Source organism: Thalassophryne amazonica, chromosome 8 (assembly GCF_902500255.1).
Source record: "Thalassophryne amazonica chromosome 8, fThaAma1.1, whole genome shotgun sequence".
Classification (NCBI taxonomy): domain Eukaryota; kingdom Metazoa; phylum Chordata; class Actinopteri; order Batrachoidiformes; family Batrachoididae; genus Thalassophryne; species Thalassophryne amazonica.
In genome coordinates, this window is record NC_047110.1 from 78,458,500 (window position 1) to 78,480,605 (window position 22,106).

The following is a 22,106-nucleotide window of genomic DNA, read 5'->3' on the forward strand; positions in this document are numbered from 1 at the left end:
TGCATTGACAGGCTGCCCCCAGGTGAAACGGACTGTCAGATCATAACACGCAGCGGGCGGTCTGACTGTCACGTCACCCACGTGGGCTCTGTTCCACATGACGCAGTATCAGTCCCGTGGCGTACCGTCCACAAGACACGTGTCGGGCAGGAGATGCACCAGCAGATGTGGACATGATGAGATGAGCGCACTGCTCCATTCATGTAATTTCATGACTGTACATCTGTGACCATGGGTCATCTACAGAGAAACAGATGGATCATATTTGTATTGTCCACTTGATAAGAGAGATTCAATAAAATGCAGTGTTTTTATATGATGTGTGGTTTTATTTATTTATTTTTTAAATACATCCATATCTGACACATTCTGTATGTTGCCACAGCAAGATCCAGCAGTATCTTCTCATGTCGGCATGTCACAAGCTAGTGGCGCTCGTGAGAGTTTGATGAACATTCTCCTCTACTTGCATCCACCTTGTGTGTGTGTTTGTTTATTTATTTATTTATTTATTTTTTAAGAGCTGACGTAACGTGAATCAATAAAGTTTATCTTTATGTCCTTCCTGATATCAGGCAGTTTCTCGCACCTTTCACAGGACAGCAAGGGTAGCTCAGTAGTAAAGTTTGACTGGCAATCAGAGCTTTTGGAAAGTGCGTATTCGAGTGCCGTGGGTGGCATGTAATTTTTATTTTTTTATTTTCACAGTAGCTTTTCTCAGCAGCCGCATGATTGCTGTGAAAAGCTGCTATGTTCCCGTTTGCACGAAACTGTCGCAGCATATATATATGTATGTGTGTGTGTGTGTGTATATATATATATATATATATATATATATATATATATATATATATATATATATGAGGTATATATATATATGAGGTATATTAGAAAAGAAACCAACCTTTTTATTTTTTCAAAAACTATATGAATTTGAATCACGTGTGACTGCGTCAGACAAGCTTGAACCCTCGTGCCAATGCGTGAGTTTTTCCACACCTGTCGGTTGCGTCATTCGCCTGTGAGCAGGCTTTGAGTGAGGAGTGGTCCACCTCCTCGGCGGATTTTCATTGTCAGGAAATGGCTAAATGATTTGGGCTTTTTTTCCATCAGAATTTTTTCAGAAACTGTTAGAGACTGGCAGCTGGAAACCATTAGAAAAATTTATCTGGCTTTCGGTGAAAATTTTACATGCTTCACAAAGAATAAGGACTGTTACTACAGCTTTAAGGACGGCTTTAAGGACGCTCGGCACGTGCTCCGTGCTGCCATCGAGAGCCACAAACCACCGGATAATTTCTAAACGGATGGCTCTGTGGAGCAGGGACCGTTGTGTGCACTTTCTCTGGTTATCACAAGAGCTGGACATCAACCATTTTCCGGCAGATTTCACTTTTGTCATGGAAAGCCGAGCGGAGGCTTCGCACGTCACGACCGATTTGCTGATGGAGCGAGACAAAGGAACACCTCCGTTTTGGTCTCACAGGACGGCTTTGAGATGGCGTTCAGACAGCTGTCGGTGGTTTTTCCATCGAGTGATTATCCGAGAAATTGTGGATGTGCCTGGACATGCCAGAACATGTCCTGTGAGGCTTCATCACGGCGTTGCGACGCGCGAAGGCTCTGCTCCTCTTTGCATGACAAAAACTCCTGTAACAGTGGAATGTGCCGTTCATTTCCAAACTGGATGCTGTGTTTTATCCAGGACGTCGACTGACTAGCACAGGAATTGTGAAAAGACGTGGACATCAGCACTTTTTCGGCACATTGAGACAGACGTGCGGAGGAATTCCGCGCATCGCGGCGGTGCCGCATGGTGCACAGCAACGCCGTGATGAAGCCTCACGGGACATGTTCTGGCATGTCCAGGCACATCCACAATTTCTCGGATAATCACTCGATGGAAAAACCACCGACAGCTGTCTGAACGCCATCTCAAAGCCGTCCTGTGAGACCAAAACGGAGATGGTTTTGTCTCGCTCCAGTAGCGAATCCATCGTGATGCGCGAAGCCTCCGCTCGGCTTTCCATGACAAAATCTCTTGTTAAAAGTGAAATCTGCTGGAAAATGGCTGATGTCTAGCTCTTGTGATAACCAGAGAAAGTGCACACGACGGTCTCGGATCCACAGAGCCATCCGTTTAGAAATGATCCGGTGGTTTGTGGCTCTCGATGGCGGCACGGCACGCCGAGCACCCTTAAAGCCATCCTTAAAGCTGTAGTAACAGTCCTTATTCTCTGTGAAGCCCGTAAAATTTTCACCAAAAGCCAGATAAATTTTTCTAATGGTTTCCAGCTGCCAGTCTCTAACAGTTTCTGAAAAAATTCTGATGGGAAAAAAAGCCCAAATCATTCCGCCATTTCCTGACAATGAAAATCCGCCGACGGGGCTGGACCACTCCTCACTCAAAGCCTGCTCACAGGCGAATGATGCAACCGACAGGCGTGGAAAAACTCACGCATGCGTACGAGGGTTCAAGCTTGTCTGACGCAATCACACGTGATTCAAATCCATATGGTTTTTGAAAAAAATAATAAGGTTATTAATAAGGATACTTTTCTAATAGACCTCGTATGTGTGTGTGTATGTGTATATATATTTTTTTTTCTTCACACCACATCGCAGCTGCTGGCACTGTCTTCCCGCGTGCATGAACCGTCGCAGCGGCATCGCGCACACCTGCCCGTTGGCGCAATGTTTTGTGGTTCGTTCATACGAGCTGTACCGATGGGAGTTGCCCTGAGTTGTACATATTCGCACTATGTGTGATGGGGCCTTTAATGTGGATTCCTTCCAGGAACTCATACGCCCGTCACACATAGCCGGAATCACACAGAATGGCGTTAGAATGACGAATTGGCGCACATCTGAAAAGTGTCAGATTTCAGGTGATGGGGGAAGTGATGGTCTAGTGGTTAAGGCATTGGGCTTGAGACCAGAAGATCCTTGGTTCAAAGCCCAGCCTGACCGGAATATCACTAAGGGCCCTTGGGCAAGGTCCTTAATCCCCTAGTTGCTCCCAGTGTGTAGTGAGTGACTTGTGTGGCAGCACCCTCACATCAGTGCGAATGTGAGGCATTATTTGTAAAGTGCTTTGAGTGTCTGATGCAGATGGAAAAAAGCACTATATAAATGCAGTCCATCTACCATTTATTTTACCGTTTCAGTTCCAAAACGTTCTAACAGCCATCTGTGGAAGTCCACACAGTTGGTCAAAACTGGGCAGTGGCCCCAAGTGTAATGCACTTTGGGTTCCGTCGAGATGGGACACCCATCCGACAGTGGTCCATGTGCAATCTGAGCACCATTTGGCCACAATTTACATATTCCCATGGCAACAAAACAGAATCTGAAACGATTTGAGCACACACGAGGGAACCTTGAGATGGATCAGGCAGAAAAGCCTGCCAGTATGACCTGCATGTGACACGTATAATAATGTCCACGTCAACACATGCTGTGCACTCGCGTGCGCGTGAGGAACACAGCACTCGTTCCCAGTCCGATCCCATGTTTGCCATCCAGATGTTTGGACATCAGGCAGTCTGCAGCACCTTTTATGGCTGCCTGACAGCAGTCTGTGTCATCTACCTGTTGTCTACATAAGCTTTGGATGCCATTGTGCAGGTGTGGACGAGGTACTCCGGATGCATTCTGACACTGCTGACCACACCTCTTTTCCTCCCGACTGCTTCAGATTATGGCAATATTTGTTGTGTCGGCCATGGTTCCTGCACATTCTTGCTATGTGTGATGGGGCATTACTTCCAAAGACATGCAGGTTACGTGAACTGGCACCTTTTAAATTGACCCACGGTTTGAATACGATTGTCTGTCGATATGTGGCCCTGCCAGAGACTCTCGTCTGCTGCACAGTGCACCCCATAGAAACCGAAGATAAGCACAGGCCCCATGGGCCTATTAGAACTTACTTTATATATGTCAAACTATTTTTTTTTTAATAAGATTACCAATTCCCTATTGCTACTGCAAGCACAATTATTAGTTGTATTCCTGAAGATTAATTTTATTGTTTAACAAATATAGATCTCTCAGTCCATCCAAAATGTTAATAAACCTCAATCTTGAATATTTAACAAAGCAAAAGTGAGTTTTGGTTTTCTCAGGGAAATAGATAGATACAATTATCAGGCAACTGTTACTAAATGGTAAATGGACTACATTTATATACTGTTTTCCATCTGAATCAGACGCTCAAAGCACTTTACAATGACCCCTCATGTCTACCCATTCACACACCGATTAAGGACCCAAGGGCCATTAGTGACGGTCTGGCAGGGATTTGAACAGAGTATCCTCTGGTCTAAGTAAAGAATTATTATCCAACTAAATGAAAAGTCAAATTATCCCATTTCACCTGTTTCTTTTCAATTATTGTACTAAGTATAACAAAGTGCTTCTTTCTTTACTTTCAGTTGTTTGACATTTTTTGAAATATTCAGTGGCCTATTCTATATATAGCACCCTTCTTTTCAATAATTGCCTAGAGTCTTCCATCCATGGAGCCATGTTCACAATCAATGTTTGGAGAAGCAGTAGCAATATAAAATGAATGTTAAGTTTTTTTTATCCTTTGTTTTGGTATTCTCTTTATAAGTGTCTGATTGTTTGTTGTTTTTTTAAATTGCTTGCTGAGCTGAATGCGCACTGACTACAGTATTTTTAATTAGTTTTTTTTTGTTTGTTTGTTTTTTTTGTTTGTTTTTATTACAACAGAGCCTTAATAGCTTCATTTTGATGTTCCCTACTTTGGCTGTAGTGTTTTTTGTGTTTACCTCTGAGCACTCATATCTTTTTTTTTTAATAGGGTTGTCAAAATAAATAAATAAAAAAGAACAATTTTATCAAACGCTTCATGTATTTTCCGCAAAATCCATCAGAACAGTATAATTGTAGTCTAATGTATACACAGAAGCCAAACTCCAGTGTAATGTGCTTTGACATATTTTCATGTGAATTGTCATGTTTTTGTGTGTTTCTCTGCAGCCTTGTTGATGACCGGTGTGTGGTGCAGCCTGATGCCGGAGACCTGGCTAACCCACCCAAAAAGTTCAGAGGTGCGTTAGATAATACGCCCCACAATGGTTCAAGGTTGTGAACACACAAACACACATGGTTTTGTTTTCCTTTTTTTTAAACATCCAAGGCTGACCAGCTCATCTGCACTGACTCATGTTAAACACAACACAGTGGTTTAGTAACTTTATTTATTCAACTGTCTATAGACACACACACACAAGCACACATCTTGTGGGAAAAAAAAAAACAACAAACCTCAAAAATGTTGCTTTTGTCCCTTAAGACCCTTGACTGGGACTGATTCACCCACCGTGTGCCTAAACGTCTCTCTTTTCTCCAGATTGCCTCTTCAAGGTGTGTCCCATGAGCAGATATTCTGCTCAGAAGCAGTTCTGGAAGGCAAAGCAAGGGAAACAAGGGAACAACAATACACAGGGAGACCTGTTTAAGAAGTTACAGGTATGACGTGTTGACGTGGGTGAGCTTAATCCTGCTCTGTGTGTTCATTTGTTTTTTAAGACCACCGAATCTCTGTTTGCTTTTCCAGCATGCAGCAGAGTTGGAGCAGAAGCAGAATGAGTCAGAGAACAAGAAGCTGCTCGGGGAAGTTGTCACATACAGTAACGTCATCCAGGTACAGCAAATACTTGTGGCGTCAGCTTGTCTTTGCTCCAAAGCCAGGTTTCATTTTGATGTGTCCTCTAAATTCCAAAGTGTTGGGCATTCCCATGGGAACATTTTATGAAAGGGAAGAACGTGTAATTTCCCTGATGTTTTAAAATGAATAAAGTCAAAACTAAGATGACATGTTTCATCGTTAACTTCATACTGCATTCAGTGGAGTTTCCAGTGTTTTGATATACTTCAGTAAATGTTCCTTTTGGCGAGCAGTTTTACTGCTGTTCTTGTGAAACACTGCAGTGATTTTAGTTTTTGTTTGTTGACTAGATCAGGAAATAAGTTACTTCATTCCTCAGATAAGGTGCAGTTAAATTAAAGGGAAGAGCACTAACATTGAAATGAGCAGGAACTTACCTGTGTGTGTGTGTGTGTGTGTGTGTGTGTGTGTGTGTGTGTGTGTGTGTGTGTGTGTGTGTGTGTGTGTGTGTGTGTGTGTGTGTGTGTGTCTGGGCACATTCTTGTCAATAGAATAACAAAATAACAGTAAATGGTACGTTTGATACTACAGGTACTGTCAAGTAAAGGAGCTGCTTACATTAAAGAGCTTACATTAAAGACTGACTGAAAAGGGAACCTTTGTGCGCGGACCCACAGCAAAGGCACGTTATGAGGAATGGGGTGGAAAAAAAACATGACTGTGTGAATTAAACAGCGGACAATTCTTTATTTTTTCCCAGCAACAGACAAGAATCCCAGTCATCATGATTGACTTGACAGAGGATGATGAATAAATTGTGGACATGTTGCTTCTTAATCAGAACCAGCGGGTCCACAATCAGTGTAGAGAAATGATCATTTTCACACCCTCAGAACCAGTGCAACGGCCCAATGTCTTCAGAGATGCTGTTCCAACAGTGGCGATAAGTGCGCATATATATATATATGTATATGTGTATATATATGTGTGTATGTATGTATATGTGTATGTATGTATATGTGTATGTATGTATATGTGTATGTGTATGTATGTATATGTGTATGTGTATGTATGTATATGTGTATGTGTATGTATGTATATGTGTATGTGTATGTATGTATATGTGTATGTGTATGTATGTATATGTGTGTATGTGTATGTATGTATATATGGGTATGTATGTATATGTATGTATATGTATGTGTGTATATGTGTATGTATGTATATGTGTATGTATGTATGTATGTATATGTGTGTATATGTATGTATATATATGTGTGTATGTATGTATGTATATGTATGTATGTATGTATGTATGTATATATATGTGTATGTGTATATATGTGTATATATATGTGTATGTATGAATCGATCTGTGGAAATTAAAATGAGAATCGATTTAAAATCGGCAAATCGATCCTTTCAACCCAGCACTATTTAGTATGTACCACGATTCTTAAGAAATGTGATTCCACCAATATTGCATTTATATATATATATATATATATATATATAAATTTTATTTATTTATTTATTTGGGTAACACAACGCAATAGGGGAAATGTGAATAATATACTTGCAGAGACTGTGTATCATGAATCGTATTTGCAAAAAAAAATTCACATTAAAAAATTTCATTGTACGAGGGATTGCTGACTTTCCCCACTCATACGCACAGACTGGTAGACAGAAAACGCCAGACTCTAAGGAGGTGCGGTGAGAAAATGCTGGCTGGATGACCCTGACAAATGGCCTGAGATTGACTGTGGTTGTATTTACAACTATAACAGAAGAGGAAAAACAAGCACTCACAGGGACCAGGAGTGGAGGTGCACAGCTCAAAAACCAAGTCAATATAAAAATAAAGCCAGCAACACTCAAGTGTCCTTCTTAATAAAGGTTTTAATGACTCATGGCAAGGCAACGGGATCAGGAGCACAGACGCGTTTCGAATAGGTCTTCCTCACTGTCTGTGCTCTTGATCCCGTTGCCTTGCCATGAGTTATTAAAACCTTTATTAAGAAGGACACTTGAGTGTTGCTGGGTCTGTTTTTATATTGTACAACCCCTGGCAAAAATTATGGAATCACCGGCCTCGGAAGATGTTCATTCAGTTGTTTAATTTTGTAGAAAAAAAGCAGATCACAGACATGACACAAACCTAAAGTCATTTCAAATGGCAACTTTCTGGCTTTAAGAAACACTATAAGAAATCAAGAAAACAATATTATGGCAGTCAGTAACGGTTACTTTTTTAGACCAAGCAGAGGAAAAAAATATGGAATCATTCAATTCTGAGGAAAAAATTATGGAATCACCCTGTACATTTTCATCCCCAAAACTAACACCTTCATCAAATCAGATCTGCTCGTTGACATTGACCCTGTGCCATGACATTGACCCTATGTGTCTTTTTGCAAGGAATGTTTTCGCAGTTTTTGCTCTATGGCAAGATGCATTATCATCTTGAAAAATGATTTCATCATCCCCAAACATCCTTTCAATTGTCCAAAATATCAATGTAAACTTGTGCATTTATTGATGATGTAATAACAGCCATCTCCCCAGTGTCTTTACCTGACATGCAGCCCCATATCATCAATGACTGTGGAAATTTACATGTTCTCTTCAGGCAGTCATATTTATAAATCTAATTGGAACAGCACCAAACAAAAGTTCCAGCATCATCACCTTGCCCAATGCAGATTCGAGATTCATCACTGAATATGACTTTCATCCAGTCATCCACAGTCCACGATTGCTTTTCCTTAGCCCATTGTAACCTTGTTTTTTTTCTGTTTAGGTGTTAATGATGGCTTTTGTTTAGCTTTTCTGTATGTAAATCCCATTTCCTTTAGACGGTTTCTTACAGTTCGGTCACAGACGTTGACTCCAGTTTCCTAACCATTCGTTCCTCATTTGTTTTGTTGTGCATTTTTCGATTTTTGAGACATATTGCTTTAAGTTTTCTGTCTTGACGCTTTGATGTCTTCCTTGGTCTACCAGTATGTTTGCCTTTAACAACCTTCTCATGTTGTTTGTATTTGGTCCAGAGTTTAGACACAGCTGACTGTGAACAACCAACATCTTTTGCAACATTGCGTGATGATTTACTCTCTTTTAAGAGTTTGATAATCCTCTCCTTTGTTTCAATTGACATCTCTCGTGTTGGAGCCATGATTCATGTCAGTCCACTTGGTGCAACAGCTCTCCAAGGTGTGTGATCACTCCTTTTTAGATGCAGACTAACGAGCAGATTTGATTTGATGCAGGTGTTAGTTTTGGGGATGAAAATTTACAGGGTGATTCCATAATTTTTTCCTCAGAATTGAGTGATTCCATATTTTTTTCCTCTGCTTGGTCTAAAAAAAGTAACCGTTACTGACTGCCACAATCTTTTTTTCTTGATTTCTTATAGTGTTTCTTAAATCCAGAAAGTTGCCATTTGAAATGACTTTAGTTTTGTGTCATGTCTGTGATCTGCTTTTTTTCTACAAAATTAAACTGAATGAACATCCTCCAAGGCCGGTGATTCCATAATTTTTGCCAGGGGTTGTATTTACAATTATCTCATCAGCACACTGGGCCTTATGATGGTGAGGCCATGAAGGCTTTCAGCTCTTTGGAGGCAAAGTAAGGGAATGCCGTTATCACTCTGTTGCTGCAGATGATGTTCTGTGCTCTTTCTGCTGTTGGGTCCCGTCTTTGTGGGGTGAGTGCAGTGCTGCAGTGGGACGTGCCTTGAAGTTGAGGGACTCTTTAAATGCGGTCCAAAAAAGACACTCCTACACACTCCGGCTGCAATTTACCTGAAAGCTAACAGACCAGCTAGAACCAAACCATGGATTCCTGGACAGTCGCCTCTATGCTTCTTTTCGCTGGCTTTATTTGTGACGCGGTTTACAGTCATTTTGACACTGTGAGTCCAACTTTTCACGTTGTGTACGTCTGTTGTCTGCAAATTACTCTTTTGCATGCTCACATTCTGCGTAAATGCTCGTCTTTAGGAATGTTAAACTGTGTTTGATTTCAAAAGAATGAACTGAAAACCAGGTCGTTGTTAGTTTGCAGCCCGCATAATAACTTCAGTCACAGCTTATCACATAAATGTGGAACTGCACAGAGAAAACCAAAGGAAAAAAGAACAAAAAAAAAAATACGTAAGGGGAGTGAGTTTAATGTGATGAGTTCGCTCACTGGATGAGCTCATGTGATCCTATCTCCCACCTGTACTGGACACTCTTGAGCGAAACCACATCCGATCCTTGAGACTAAATGCTTGCGAAGTAAAAATCTTTAAAACAGATTGTCATCCATCTGGATGTGATGGGTTGATGGGTTTTAGGCATGGCGCTGATGATGGATCACAGAGTGCACGCTTTGAACGGTGACATTTTCAGATATTGCACACAGTCAGTGGCTGAATTAGTTTTCTGCCTACTATGTGCCCCCCCAATGGCGCACTGTGGCGTGTGACATCATCACGATACCTCATTTTTCTGTATTTTATTGTTTTAGAATAATTAATGCCATGATTCCACACACTCCAGTATAGTAAGTGGAAATATGCGGCTCTGAAGCTAATTTGTGATCCGCTAATAAACACAAAGTTTTTGTTATTTATTTATAAGTTTGAAGTTCATTCTTAGACCCTGGCTGATGACCTGACCAAGGTGAGCACCTTAAAGCAATGACTCATGAAGAATGTAATCGTTCACGTGATGTTTTTCTCTTTAAAGTCAATGTCATTGTTTAGAAGTTCCCTTACCAAAAAATAGTACTGATAAGTATATAAAAAGTAAACTGGAAGTATACTTGAAACATACTTGCATGTACTACTTTTTGGTAAGGGTTGCTAGCAAGTGGCTAACATTAGCATGAGCATTTTCTTAGCATTGTGCACTAGTTGTCCTAACAGATCATCTAGGAAGTGTGTGATCCAGTATTTTTGTTGAGTGAAATTTTCTTGTAATTTATGTTAGCAATGTTAACATGTTAGCGGGTATCATAGCTTAGCTGGCATTAGCTCTACTCCACATGAACTCTAACATTCCACCGTTACTGAGACAATGACTTGGTCAGAATTTTTAATACCTAACAAAGTCACCAATCAAGAAAACCACCACCCAGTGAAAAAAATATCCTTTAAAAAAAACAATCGTAACCCCCAAAACCAATGATTGTCTATTCTTGAGGATGGCACCATGTCACTTCCGACGAAGTTGCGAATCTGAAGGCAAGAATTTGTACTTCCGTGGCTGGTCACTTGGTGAAAACACGCTCGGACTGTATTGATTGTCTGTTGAAATCAGCTGGTTTGGTATTGTCTCTAGCTTGCTTCTGTCAGCCAACTCATAGCTATCACTGCCTGGAATGATGACATTTATGCACCAAGATGACCTGAAATGAACCATTTTTCATTAAATTGACTTTATTTATGAGTTGACCCCTTTGAAAAGTGACCATCCATCCATCCATCCATTTTCTTCCGCTTTATTCGGAGTCGGGTCGCGGGGGCAGCACCTCAAGCAAAGCCGCCCAGACCTCCCGATTCATACACACCTCCCCCAGCTCCTCTGGGGGAACCCCAAGACGTTCCCAAGCCAGCCAAGAGATGTACTCCTTCCAGCGTGTCCTAGGTCTTCCCCGGGGCCTCCTCCCAATGGGACGTGCCCGGAACACCTCTCCAGCGAGGCGTCCAGGGGGCATCCGGAAAAGATGCCCGAGCCACCTCAACTGACTCCTTTCGACGTGGAGGAGCAGCGGCTCGACTCCAAGCTCCTCCCGAGTGAGAAGTGACCAAATGACATGAATTTGTCGAGTTCAGCGATGTTTTCACCAACCAGAAACAGCCACTGGAGGGCGCTGGGGAAATGCCCAAGCTCAAGAATTAGCTTTGTTTGGTATCTCCGAAATGAAGGCGTGTTCATCCCATCCAGATCATGCACGTTCCACCTCTTTGCCCATATGTGAATTGGCAGTTGAGTTATTTAGAGCCACAGCATAGCTGCTCAATAGATTAGGCAGTATAGAAGAACAAATGTAAATATTCTGTTAAATGTGCAATAAAACACTTTTTGATATGCCTGTAAGAAGCCCGGTGGAGACCCAAGGTATCAGTACACCAAATTTGGTGTAGGCAGGATCAGAAACTGTAGATTTTTTTAACCATCTCTCACACATACTTTTATATACACAAGATTAATGAAAGTGAAGCAATTGTTATTTTGTTTGTTTGTATGTATGTAGTGGTTGAACACAATAACTCATTAACAATACATTGTAGATACTTGATACTTATCAAGTTTATTCGGCACTTTGCAATAAAATAAAACAAAACAAAATTGATTTCTCAGCCAGTCAACCCATGCAACCGAAAGGGTGTAGGTAGAAGCAAAGCTTATATACACCTACCTCTTTTACCTCAGCAGCTTTTACTTATCACAGCAAACCCAAAACAAAATAAAGTGAGCAGAACAGCAAAACACAAACGTCTTAAAATAATCAATAAACTCAAATTCCTTATCATATCCACACCAATAACAGCACACATCGCATAATCCCCCCCCCCCCCCCAAAAAAAAACCAAAATTAATAACTTAATTGTCCATACTTTAACCAACAGCTATATAGTCCTTCAACAATATATTGGATTTTCAGAGAATTTAGACAATTTTCACATATTCAGAGAACATAATTTCCTTATATTGGTGTTTAAACTGATTGACATTTGGACATTGCTTGAGTTTCTTTGACAGATTATTCCATATTTTAGGGCCACAAGTAGAAACACAAAAGTCTTTCCTGGTCATCTGAGCGCCAGCAATTTTAAAATGATACAAGCCCCTTAAATTATATTTTCCCTCTCCCTCCTAAAAAATTATTGAATTCTGGGGGGCAGTTGCTTATTTTTCACTTTATACATTAATTGCACAGTTTTAAACGTAATCATTTCGTGAAGTTTTAATATTTTAGGTTTAATAAACAATGAATTGATGTGATCTCGATAGCCTACATTGTGAATTGTTCTTAAAGCTATTTTTTGAAGAATGAATAATGATTGCAATGTAGTTTTAAATTGTTGCCCCATACTTCAGCACAGTAAGCCAAGTAGGGAGCAACCAATGAACAGTACAGTGTATGAAGTGCTTTGCAATCAAGAACATGCCTTACCTTATTTAGTACTGCAATACTTTTTGACAATTTCTTTTGAATATGTTGAGTATGAGCTTTCCAATTAATTCTTTCATCAGTAATAACACCTAAGAACTTATTTTCTTTGACATGCTCTATGATTGTCCCTTGTATATTTAACTGAATTTGTATGTCTTTATTGTAATTCCCAAATAACATTATTTTGGTTTTAGACAAATTTAGTGATAATTTATTAATATCAAACCATCTCTTTAACTTCATCATTCCAATATGTAAATTGGACAGTAATTGCTGCAGATTTTCTTCTGAACAAAACAGGTTGGTATCATCTGCAAACAGAACTGCCTTAAACAGATCCGAAACTTTACATAAATCATTAATGTACAAAATAAATAATTTTGGTCCCAACACAGAACCCTGAGGAAGCCCACAAACGATGTCCAGATAAGAAGAGCAGCAATCCCAGAGTTTAACAAACTGTTTCCAGTTGTGTAAGTAATTTTTAATCCAGTTCAAGGCCACCCCTCTAATCCCATACAGTTCCATCTTTGAAATAATATGTTGTGATCTACTGTATCAAGAGCCTTTCTCAGATCAATAAATAAACCTATTACTATTTCCCTTTGGTCCATATGACTACTGATCTCTTCTACTGAATTGAGCAGAGCCTGTGCTGTGGACCTACCTACCTGCTCTAAAACCAAATTGACCTTCGTCCAGCAAGTTTTGTTGTATAAATTTATCCAATCTGCTATTGTAAAGCTTTTCCAATATCTTAGAAAACTGTGGCAATAGAGAAACAGGCCTATAATTATAAGATGTTTACTACCAGATTTAAATAAAGGTATCACTTTTGCCACTTTCATACTGTTTGGAACAATTCCAGTTTGAAATGATTTATTAAAAATATATGCTAATGGTTTTGCAATTTCAGTAATTATTTGCTTTACTAAAGACATATGCACATCATTATGATCCCTTGACTTTTTACATTTACATGTACTAACTACCTTAATAATTTCCCTTTCCTCTACTGGACCAAGAAACATTGTGTGTGGATTTCTGTCAATTAATTGCTGATTTTCCCATGGGCTGTGTGGAATTTCAGCTGCCAGAGCTGACCCAACATTAGCAAAGAATTTATTAAAACTATCTACTATTTGACTCATGTCATATTCATCTTTGTTCTTATACGTAAAATATGTTGGATAGTTATTTGTTATGGATTTTTGATTTTATGGATTTGTTATAATAGTATTCAATATTTTCCATGTTTCCTTTATGTTGTTTTTATTATCATTTAGTATTTTTCCAAATTATGATTTTTTTTTTTTTACAATTCTGCATGATAGTTGTTTATAGTCCTTATATTTAATCTCCGCCTCTCTTGATTTAGTTTTAATGAATTCTCTGTATATCATTTTTTTTCTTGCAAGCCTTTTAAAGACCTTTGGTTATCCATGGATGAGCTTTATATATATATTCTTCTTACTATACTGTATAACTGGACAATTTTTGTTGTATATGTTGACAAATATGTTTTCAAATTCTGAATATGCCAAGTTAGCATCCTGTTTTGTGTAAATGGGATTCCAATTCTGTAAAAGTAAATCATGTTTTAAGGCAGTAATAGCTTCTTCAGATTCCAAATGCTTACAATATTGTATTTTCTCAGTACATTTGCTATTTAAGTTTAGATCAGTTACTGTAAAATTGTTAAATGGTCACTGATATCATTAATTAATAAGCCACTTAGTGTTTTGGTATCAATATCATTTGTAAATATATTATCAATCAGAGTAGCTGAATGTGAAGTTATTCTTGAAGGCCTTGTGATTTTTGGATATAAATTTAAACTGTACATAGTATTAATGAAATCTTCTGTCACTTTATGCTGATGTGGATTTAAAAGATCGGTATTTATATCTCCACAAACAAATATTCATTTGTTATACATCTGTGAAAAGTATTTCTCAATCCATTTTTGAAACTCTCCAATTTTAGAACCTGGATTTATATATATGAAACTAATAATGATATTTTTACCTTTTTCCATGCATATTTCAGTTGTCATGCATTCCAACAAATTTTCCACAGCCATTGTCAAATGATCTTTAATTTTGTATTTAAGCCTTTTGTCAACATATAATGCTACTCCTCCTCCTCCTCTATTTTGCCTATTCATATGATTGAATTCATAACCTTCCAATTCGTAATTCCTATCATCAACCTCTGCAAGCCAAGTTTCCGATATGGCAATTATACCAAAAGGATGACAAAATTGTTTTAAATAATCCTTGATATTCCCAAAATTTTTGTACATACTCCTACTGTTAAAGTGGATTATTGATAATTTCCTGTCATTTGAAATGCAGTTGTCGTATTGTTCATCTGTATAATAGTACAACAATAGTACAAGTTTTCAAGTACAACTTGAAAAGTAGATTAACAAATTAGAAGTTAGTTTGATGCATGTATTACTGAGAACCAAGTTTCCAAGCAGCCACCACCCAAGAATATTTTATTCAAAAACAATAACTACGGGATACTTGCTAAGAGACTTCATATTGGGGAATAAATGTACTCTGTACTGTGTTGACACAGGCATAATGACATGTATGCTAATTCATGTGCAGATTTGTAAACATGAATGTTTTCTTAAAGTTCCTGGGGGCCTCAAACTTGGCGAGCTATTTACATGCCTCTTGTTTAATATTTGCACACCAATGCTTTTGTTTCAGCTCCTGCACATAAAGAGTAATAAGTATCTGACAGTAAACAAGCGTCTCCCTGCCTTACTGGAAAAGAACGCCATGCGGGTTTCCCTGGACCCAGCTGGGAACGAAGGCTCCTGGTTCTACATTCAGCCTTTCTGGAAGCTCCGCAGTGAAGGTGATAATGTGAGTGTCCCTCCACTTGGCATGACATACCTCACCACACAAGTTTTGTGTCACAATTGCACACTTGTATTCTTCTTTGTTACAAGTGTAGCAAAAATAGTTTGGTGTGTGAGCCAGCTTTTTCCTCCAACAGAATGTCAAGTTTATTCTGCTTCCTTTTCCAGTAACATTTCTGATTTTTGTCCTTCCCCTTGGCTTTAGCATCCTATGTTTAAAGGTATTGTTCTTGACTGTGCACGGTGTTTGTGCATAATTCACACAGAGTATCATGTGAAAGCATGGTCACACTGGCTCTCCCACTGCATGTAGACTTTCAGGCTCAGTCAGGTCCAAATCACCAATATTGCTTTGCTGTAATTAAATGTTTTAAATATTGAAGCACAGGACAGGGCAGCTGTTGGTAAAGCCAGTGTGCTTGTGTGTGGCTGCTTATCATGACACACAGTAGCATGTGTGCAAACCACTGCATCTAATGTTAACTCTGTGATTGGGTTTGACAGCATGTGTGTTTTCGGCAGTGATAAAACCAAGTTTCAGTCATCATGTCTGTGTCTCCACTCACCTTGTGTGACTGAATCCGTGTACCGTAAACTTGTGGGAACAATTGTGAATCTCAGCCTATAACTGTTGCACTGAAGGGGCATTTTGCAGAACGTAGATCAACCTTTTTGCATGAATACACTGTTATAAACTGCTGGATCTTCACCTCAGTCTTGTGCACTTCTGGTGTGTAACTGTTTCTGGTTTGGGTTGAAGGTGGTGGTTGGAGACAAGGTGGTGCTGATGCCGGTGAATGCCGGACAGCCGCTTCACGCCAGCAACATTGAGCTGCTAGACAACCCTGGCTGCAAAGAGGTAATGCTGTATAGATCATCTCCAGCAACTCAGTTGCTATTTAGAGGCCGCTAAAGTGTATCTTCACAGTAATTTAGTCAGCCAGATCACAATCAAGGGTTGCCAGTGGAGTACACTAAGGGTAGAAATTTGATGTTCCTATATTAAATTATTTACACTCAGACAACAATTATTAAAGGTATTGTCTGATAAATGCCAAAATCTTTTTATTAAATTCACTTCCTGAAAAGCTAGAGCTGATTTCGAAATGTATGTTTTTTTGTGCCAAAGTGTGGTGCACGGACACTACAATTTCATCATTTGTTAAATGATAAGGTGCTGTTATTTAAATATGTGATGCATATATCAACCCAGATCCAACCTAAAATGATCTTTAGCGCGCGCGCTTGTGTGTGTGTGTGTGTGTGTGTGTGTGTGTGTGTGTGTGTGTGTGTGTGTGTGTGTGTGTGTGTGTGTTGGGGGTGTGAAGGGCAGGGGAATGGGTGGGTGGGGGGCAGCATATAATTATATGGTGTTTCTTTATTAGGGAAAATATAACATGTTTTCTCATACATACTTGAATGTTACATACATTACAGCATGGAAGTGAGCTTTGCAGTATTTATTGTAACTCTTATGCCACGTTCACACCGGACCAGACGCCACAAATTCGCTTCAGTCGCGTGGCGACGGACGCGCCACCAGTATGGGTACCCACATACTGTGAGGGCTTTCCGTACAAGTTGTTGCTCTTTAGCCAACTTGTACGGAAAGCCCTGTATGGTACCCACGTTGGTCCCTGGACAAAGTGCAGAAGTCACAGAAAATGAAGAGACCAGATAGACAGGAGACGGAGACAAGAAGAAGAGGAGTGTCTCTCCCTTATTTAGCAGGAGTAGGGGAAAAACTACAGAGGATCTTCAGACAGCACAAAATCCCAGTTTACTTTAAACCAGTCAACACCTTGAGACAGAAATTAGTTCACCCTAAGGACAGGATCCCTAGTTACAAACAGAGCAATGTAGTGTATCATATCAGATGTCAGGAAAACTGTAATGAACACTACATAGGTGAGACAAAGCAACTTTTACACAAGAGGCTATACCAGCACCGCGGAGAGGTCGCCAGTGGACCTCAGTCTGCAGTTCATCTCCACCTGAAAGACACTAACCACACGTTTGAGGACAAGGAAGTTAAAATCTTAGCCAGAGAGAAGAAATGGTTTGAGAGAGGTGTCAAGGAAGCATTCTTTGTAAAACAGTTGAAACCTAGCCTTAACCAGGGGGCGGGTCTCAGACACGCTTTGTCCCCTGTTTACAATGTGGTACTCAGGTCAAAGCAGTTTCAGTCTTTTGTTCATGGTAATGAGTCATTCACGTCATCAGGAGAGAGTCGTCAAGGGAGCCATCAGGGGAGGCTTCCGTCCTGTCATTAGGAGAGTGCTAACTAGAGCACAATAGGTGCTAATTAGAGCTATTGTTTAGTCACTAGCCTATAGCAGTCAGCCTCTCGGTAGGTGGGGTCTGGTTAGGTTAAAAAACTCCAGCTTTTGTTGGCTTCTGGTTTATTCTTCTCTACAAGAGTCAAGACAGAAGTCAGACTACCAGAGCAAGAATTTTAGCTGAGGAAGCTTCTGTGATTTGAAGCGAAACGTCCTCATGTCAAGCAACCCAGTTCAGTTGAAGATTCAAGCTTCTCTACTACATATTCAGTCCCTGATTCATCATCGCGGTGTGACAAGATGAAAAAGTTCAGATTTTTCAACTTGGGGAGGAGGGCAACACGACGTGATGCGACGCAATATCGCGCCACAAATGCGCCAATCGCTCAAAATCGCTTCACTCGCGTCGCTTCATTCGTGTCCATCGCATCGCGCTGCGCAGCTTGGCGCCAAAACGCGTCCTTCCATAGGGATTACATGGCAACCTGTCGCTGCTGTCGCTCGTGTCGCGCCCGGTGTGAACGCAGCATAATACAACCAGTTTCTATGTTTGTAGACCAGACTTGCAGCACAAAATATCTTGGTGTACGGACACTACATGGTGTATGAACACTACATTTTGCAAACCTGAATTCCAAATCTGCCTTGCTGATTTACACTAAATATCAGTTGTTGCATGTAAATATTATTTTAATTGTTACTAAACAAATTAGAACTTTTCAATGAAATAATATTGCTCAAATGGATCAATCTAAACCATTTAAATAGTGGTGTATGAACACTACACTGATTTTTGTGAAATATTAAGGGTCGTATTTCTCAAGACATAAATCCAGAATTTATCAAGACAATGATCACAAAATCTATTTCAATCGATCAAAATGTCATTGTGTATCAAATAACAGTGTTATGGTCACTCAGAAATATGCATATTTACTGTAAAACAGAACATTTTCTGTCAATGGCGTGAAAAAGATTGATTTCATAACGGCAAACATGAATACAACAATCGGTCGTATTGTTGCTTCTCAGCAATAAATAAAATACAAATCACACATTACCATTCCAACAACCAAATTTAACTTGCAGAAGTATTAAACATTGTTTGTCGAAGGTTTTCTCTATATAATATAAGATTCATTCTTTGTAGCACTTTAAATCAGCACCATAGTAACATCAAAACAATGGTTTCTAGTTGTTTAATAATACACCATAATTTAAAAATGAACATTGCAAATTTCACCAAACTGTGCATTGTGGTTCATTTCAGTACAATGAAACTAACGAACACATACAAATCATTCACTGGCAAGACATTAAATTGTAAATCATATATAACAAAGATTTGCTTAACCTGTTCCCCTTGATTGTGATCTGGCTCAGTACAATATACTATTATTGGTGTAGTACAGTTTAAAACCAAATCTTTGCTGCTTTTACCAGATTTGAACAGTTGAAAAAGTTTAAAATATCAGTCATTGTTCTTGGTGTAAATGTTTCCATTAATTCAAAACCACTTTATCTCAAATAAAATGGAAGAAAAGCAAATTGTCAGATTTGAGAGGCAGAAAACGCTGAAGTGTTGTATTTAATCTTAAATAAATCACTTAAATGATTGGTCCTTATCAAAATATCAGCCCTAGATGTTGTGTGAATGAATAGGATCCTATTGCGTTGATGCCTGCTGACTCACCCTATCACTTGTGATGCAGGTTAATGCTGTTAACTGTAACACCAGCTGGAAGGTTACCTTGTTCATGAAGTTCAGTGACTACAGGGAAGATGTGCTGAAGGGGGTAAGTGGCTTATCTTTTTCGATATAATATTTGTTTTTAATTCCTCTTTTAATATGAGTAAACATTCATACAAATGCTGTGTATTCAATATTTATTTTACATTATGGCAAGAACCTCACACAGCCTTATTGAAAAGGGCAATCCAGTTGTTGCTGTTCTTGTTTTTTTTTATATATGTATATTCATGCACTGTGTGTGGTTTGCAGCCTGCAGAAATCTGACATTCTTGGGTGTATTTTCTTAGGGAGATGTAGTTCGCCTGTTTCACGCCGAGCAAGAGAAGTTTCTGACCTGTGATGACTACAAGCAGAAGCAGCATATTTTTCTCAGGACCACGCTGCGGCAGTCCGCAACATCCGCCACCAGCTCCAAAGCACTCTGGGAGGTCGAGGTGAAATGATGAGCGAGTTTGACTATAAATATGGATGTAACAGCTCCTTTTCAAGTAGGGAGACAAGAGTTTATTTGTCCATTAGTGTAACTATTCAAAACTTTTTTTGTAGCATTTTTTTTATGTAGCGTTTGTTAGTTTTCCCAATGGATTAAGAGAAATTCTAATTCAAAATCTTAAAGATTCATATTCCAGTGGAAAAAAAAATATGATATATCCTTTTTACTAAACGGTCTAATAAATGATTTTATAAACCTATTTTCAAATTTTAAAAATAAGTATTTCTTCGTAGGTGTACTGTCTAGTAAATAACAGACATTTGAATGTTGACATGAATGTTGCTGAATAATAATATTTTAAAAGCATGATTAAATTAAACTTTTTTTTTAAATAAAAAGCAAGAGATCACCTAAATAAAATGTTTTTAAAGGTGAAAGGTGCATGTGTATAGTATTGTAGGAAGAATTATTATTATATTATTATTATAATTCTTCCTACAATTTAGACAATATTGGTGATACAGAATTAATCCATTATTTGAATGCTACCTAGTTCTTTCAGCTTCTCCCTTTTTCCTCAGGGTCACCCCAGCAAATCTAGTATGGACCTGCATGTTGATTTGGCACGTTTTATGCCGGATGGTGTTGTTGACCCAACTCCACATTACATGGAGAATGGTGCTATCAAACAAAATCATTTTTATGACATAAATGGTTAAAAAAAATCAAATAAAAAGAAAATCAAAAGTGACAACACCTTTAAATCAACACATTACGTGCATTTAATGACTCTAAATCATCATGACTTTTCTTAAACTTAACATTTCTTGGTTTATATTTCATGTCAGGTCTGCCTGTAGTAGTCACTGTACCCACAGCCACTTTACATGCCCACTGTTGTACGTTTCTCTTTATCAGCTGCTTCTGAGTTCCTGTTGTCCACTGCTGTTCATGCTACAGTGTTCTTATGCTATCATATCAGTTGTATCAGTGGCAAGTGACAAGCACAAGTTCCTGTTGTACGCGCAAGGAAAGGAGGATTATTAATCCGACATGACAGTAACAGGCTCAACGGGTGTTTAAAATTGTGTACCAAGTATTGTTGAGTGAACATGCATATTCTTGTTTAAATTCATTTAGCACATAACAGAGGGTGGAGGAGAGTTGTGTTTTTTTTTTTTTTTTTGATCCACTGGTACTGAAATAGCTACAGTTTTTTACATACCTTTGTCCTTTTTATATGCAATCTCTTTTTTTGCTAATACAACCCCAATTCAAATGAAGTTGGGACATTGTGTAAAATGTAAATAAAAACAGAATACAATGATTTGCAAATCCTCTTCAACCTATATTCAATTGAATACACCACAAAGACAATATATTTAATGTTCATACTGATAAACTTTATTGTTTTTGTGCAAATATTTGCTCATTTTGAAATGGATTCCTGCACAAATATATAGTTGAAGAGGATTTGCAAATCATTGTATTCTGTATTTATTTACATTTTACACAACGTCCCAACTTCATTGGAATTGGGGTTGTGCATTCTTATTATTTTTTTTTTCTTTTTTAATTTATACTCTGAACATACCTTTTTCGTTCGGTTAAATTCTATGTTTATTTGTCTTCTTGCGTTTACTCAGGCTTGCACCTTACCTTTCGTTGTACTTGTTATAATGACAATACAGAATCTGTATATGTTCACTGCCTGCAGCACAGTTAGAAATACAAAACCAACAAGTTTCTGTACCGACTTGTTTGTTGAGTATTTTAATGGTGGTAGATTTAAAGAAGGAAAAAGACCATTTTAATGAAAGTTCCAGCTCATACTAATATAAAACAGTGTGTATGGTGTATGTACAGTATTTAATTATACACAAATGACAGCAGTGTAATTCAACTCTGACAATGATGACAATAATGGCAATGACAACAACAGTAAGTGGTAC

General features: G+C 38.8%; 1 protein-coding gene across 6 annotated transcripts in view; it reads left to right on the top strand.

The window, feature by feature from the left end:
- The window catches only part of itpr2 (inositol 1,4,5-trisphosphate receptor, type 2), a 208,493-nt gene that overhangs the window by 24,463 nt on the left and 161,924 nt on the right, over positions 1-22,106 (top strand). For all 6 annotated transcript variants that reach the window (XM_034176794.1, XM_034176795.1, XM_034176797.1 and 3 more), the window contains exons 2-8: positions 5,008-5,078; positions 5,381-5,499; positions 5,588-5,674; positions 15,535-15,693; positions 16,450-16,548; positions 19,681-19,764; positions 20,009-20,155. In XM_034176794.1, the coding sequence (XP_034032685.1) occupies positions 5,008-5,078; positions 5,381-5,499; positions 5,588-5,674; positions 15,535-15,693; positions 16,450-16,548; positions 19,681-19,764; positions 20,009-20,155 (766 nt within the window). The remainder of the gene's footprint in view (positions 1-5,007; positions 5,079-5,380; positions 5,500-5,587; positions 5,675-15,534; positions 15,694-16,449; positions 16,549-19,680; positions 19,765-20,008; positions 20,156-22,106) is intronic.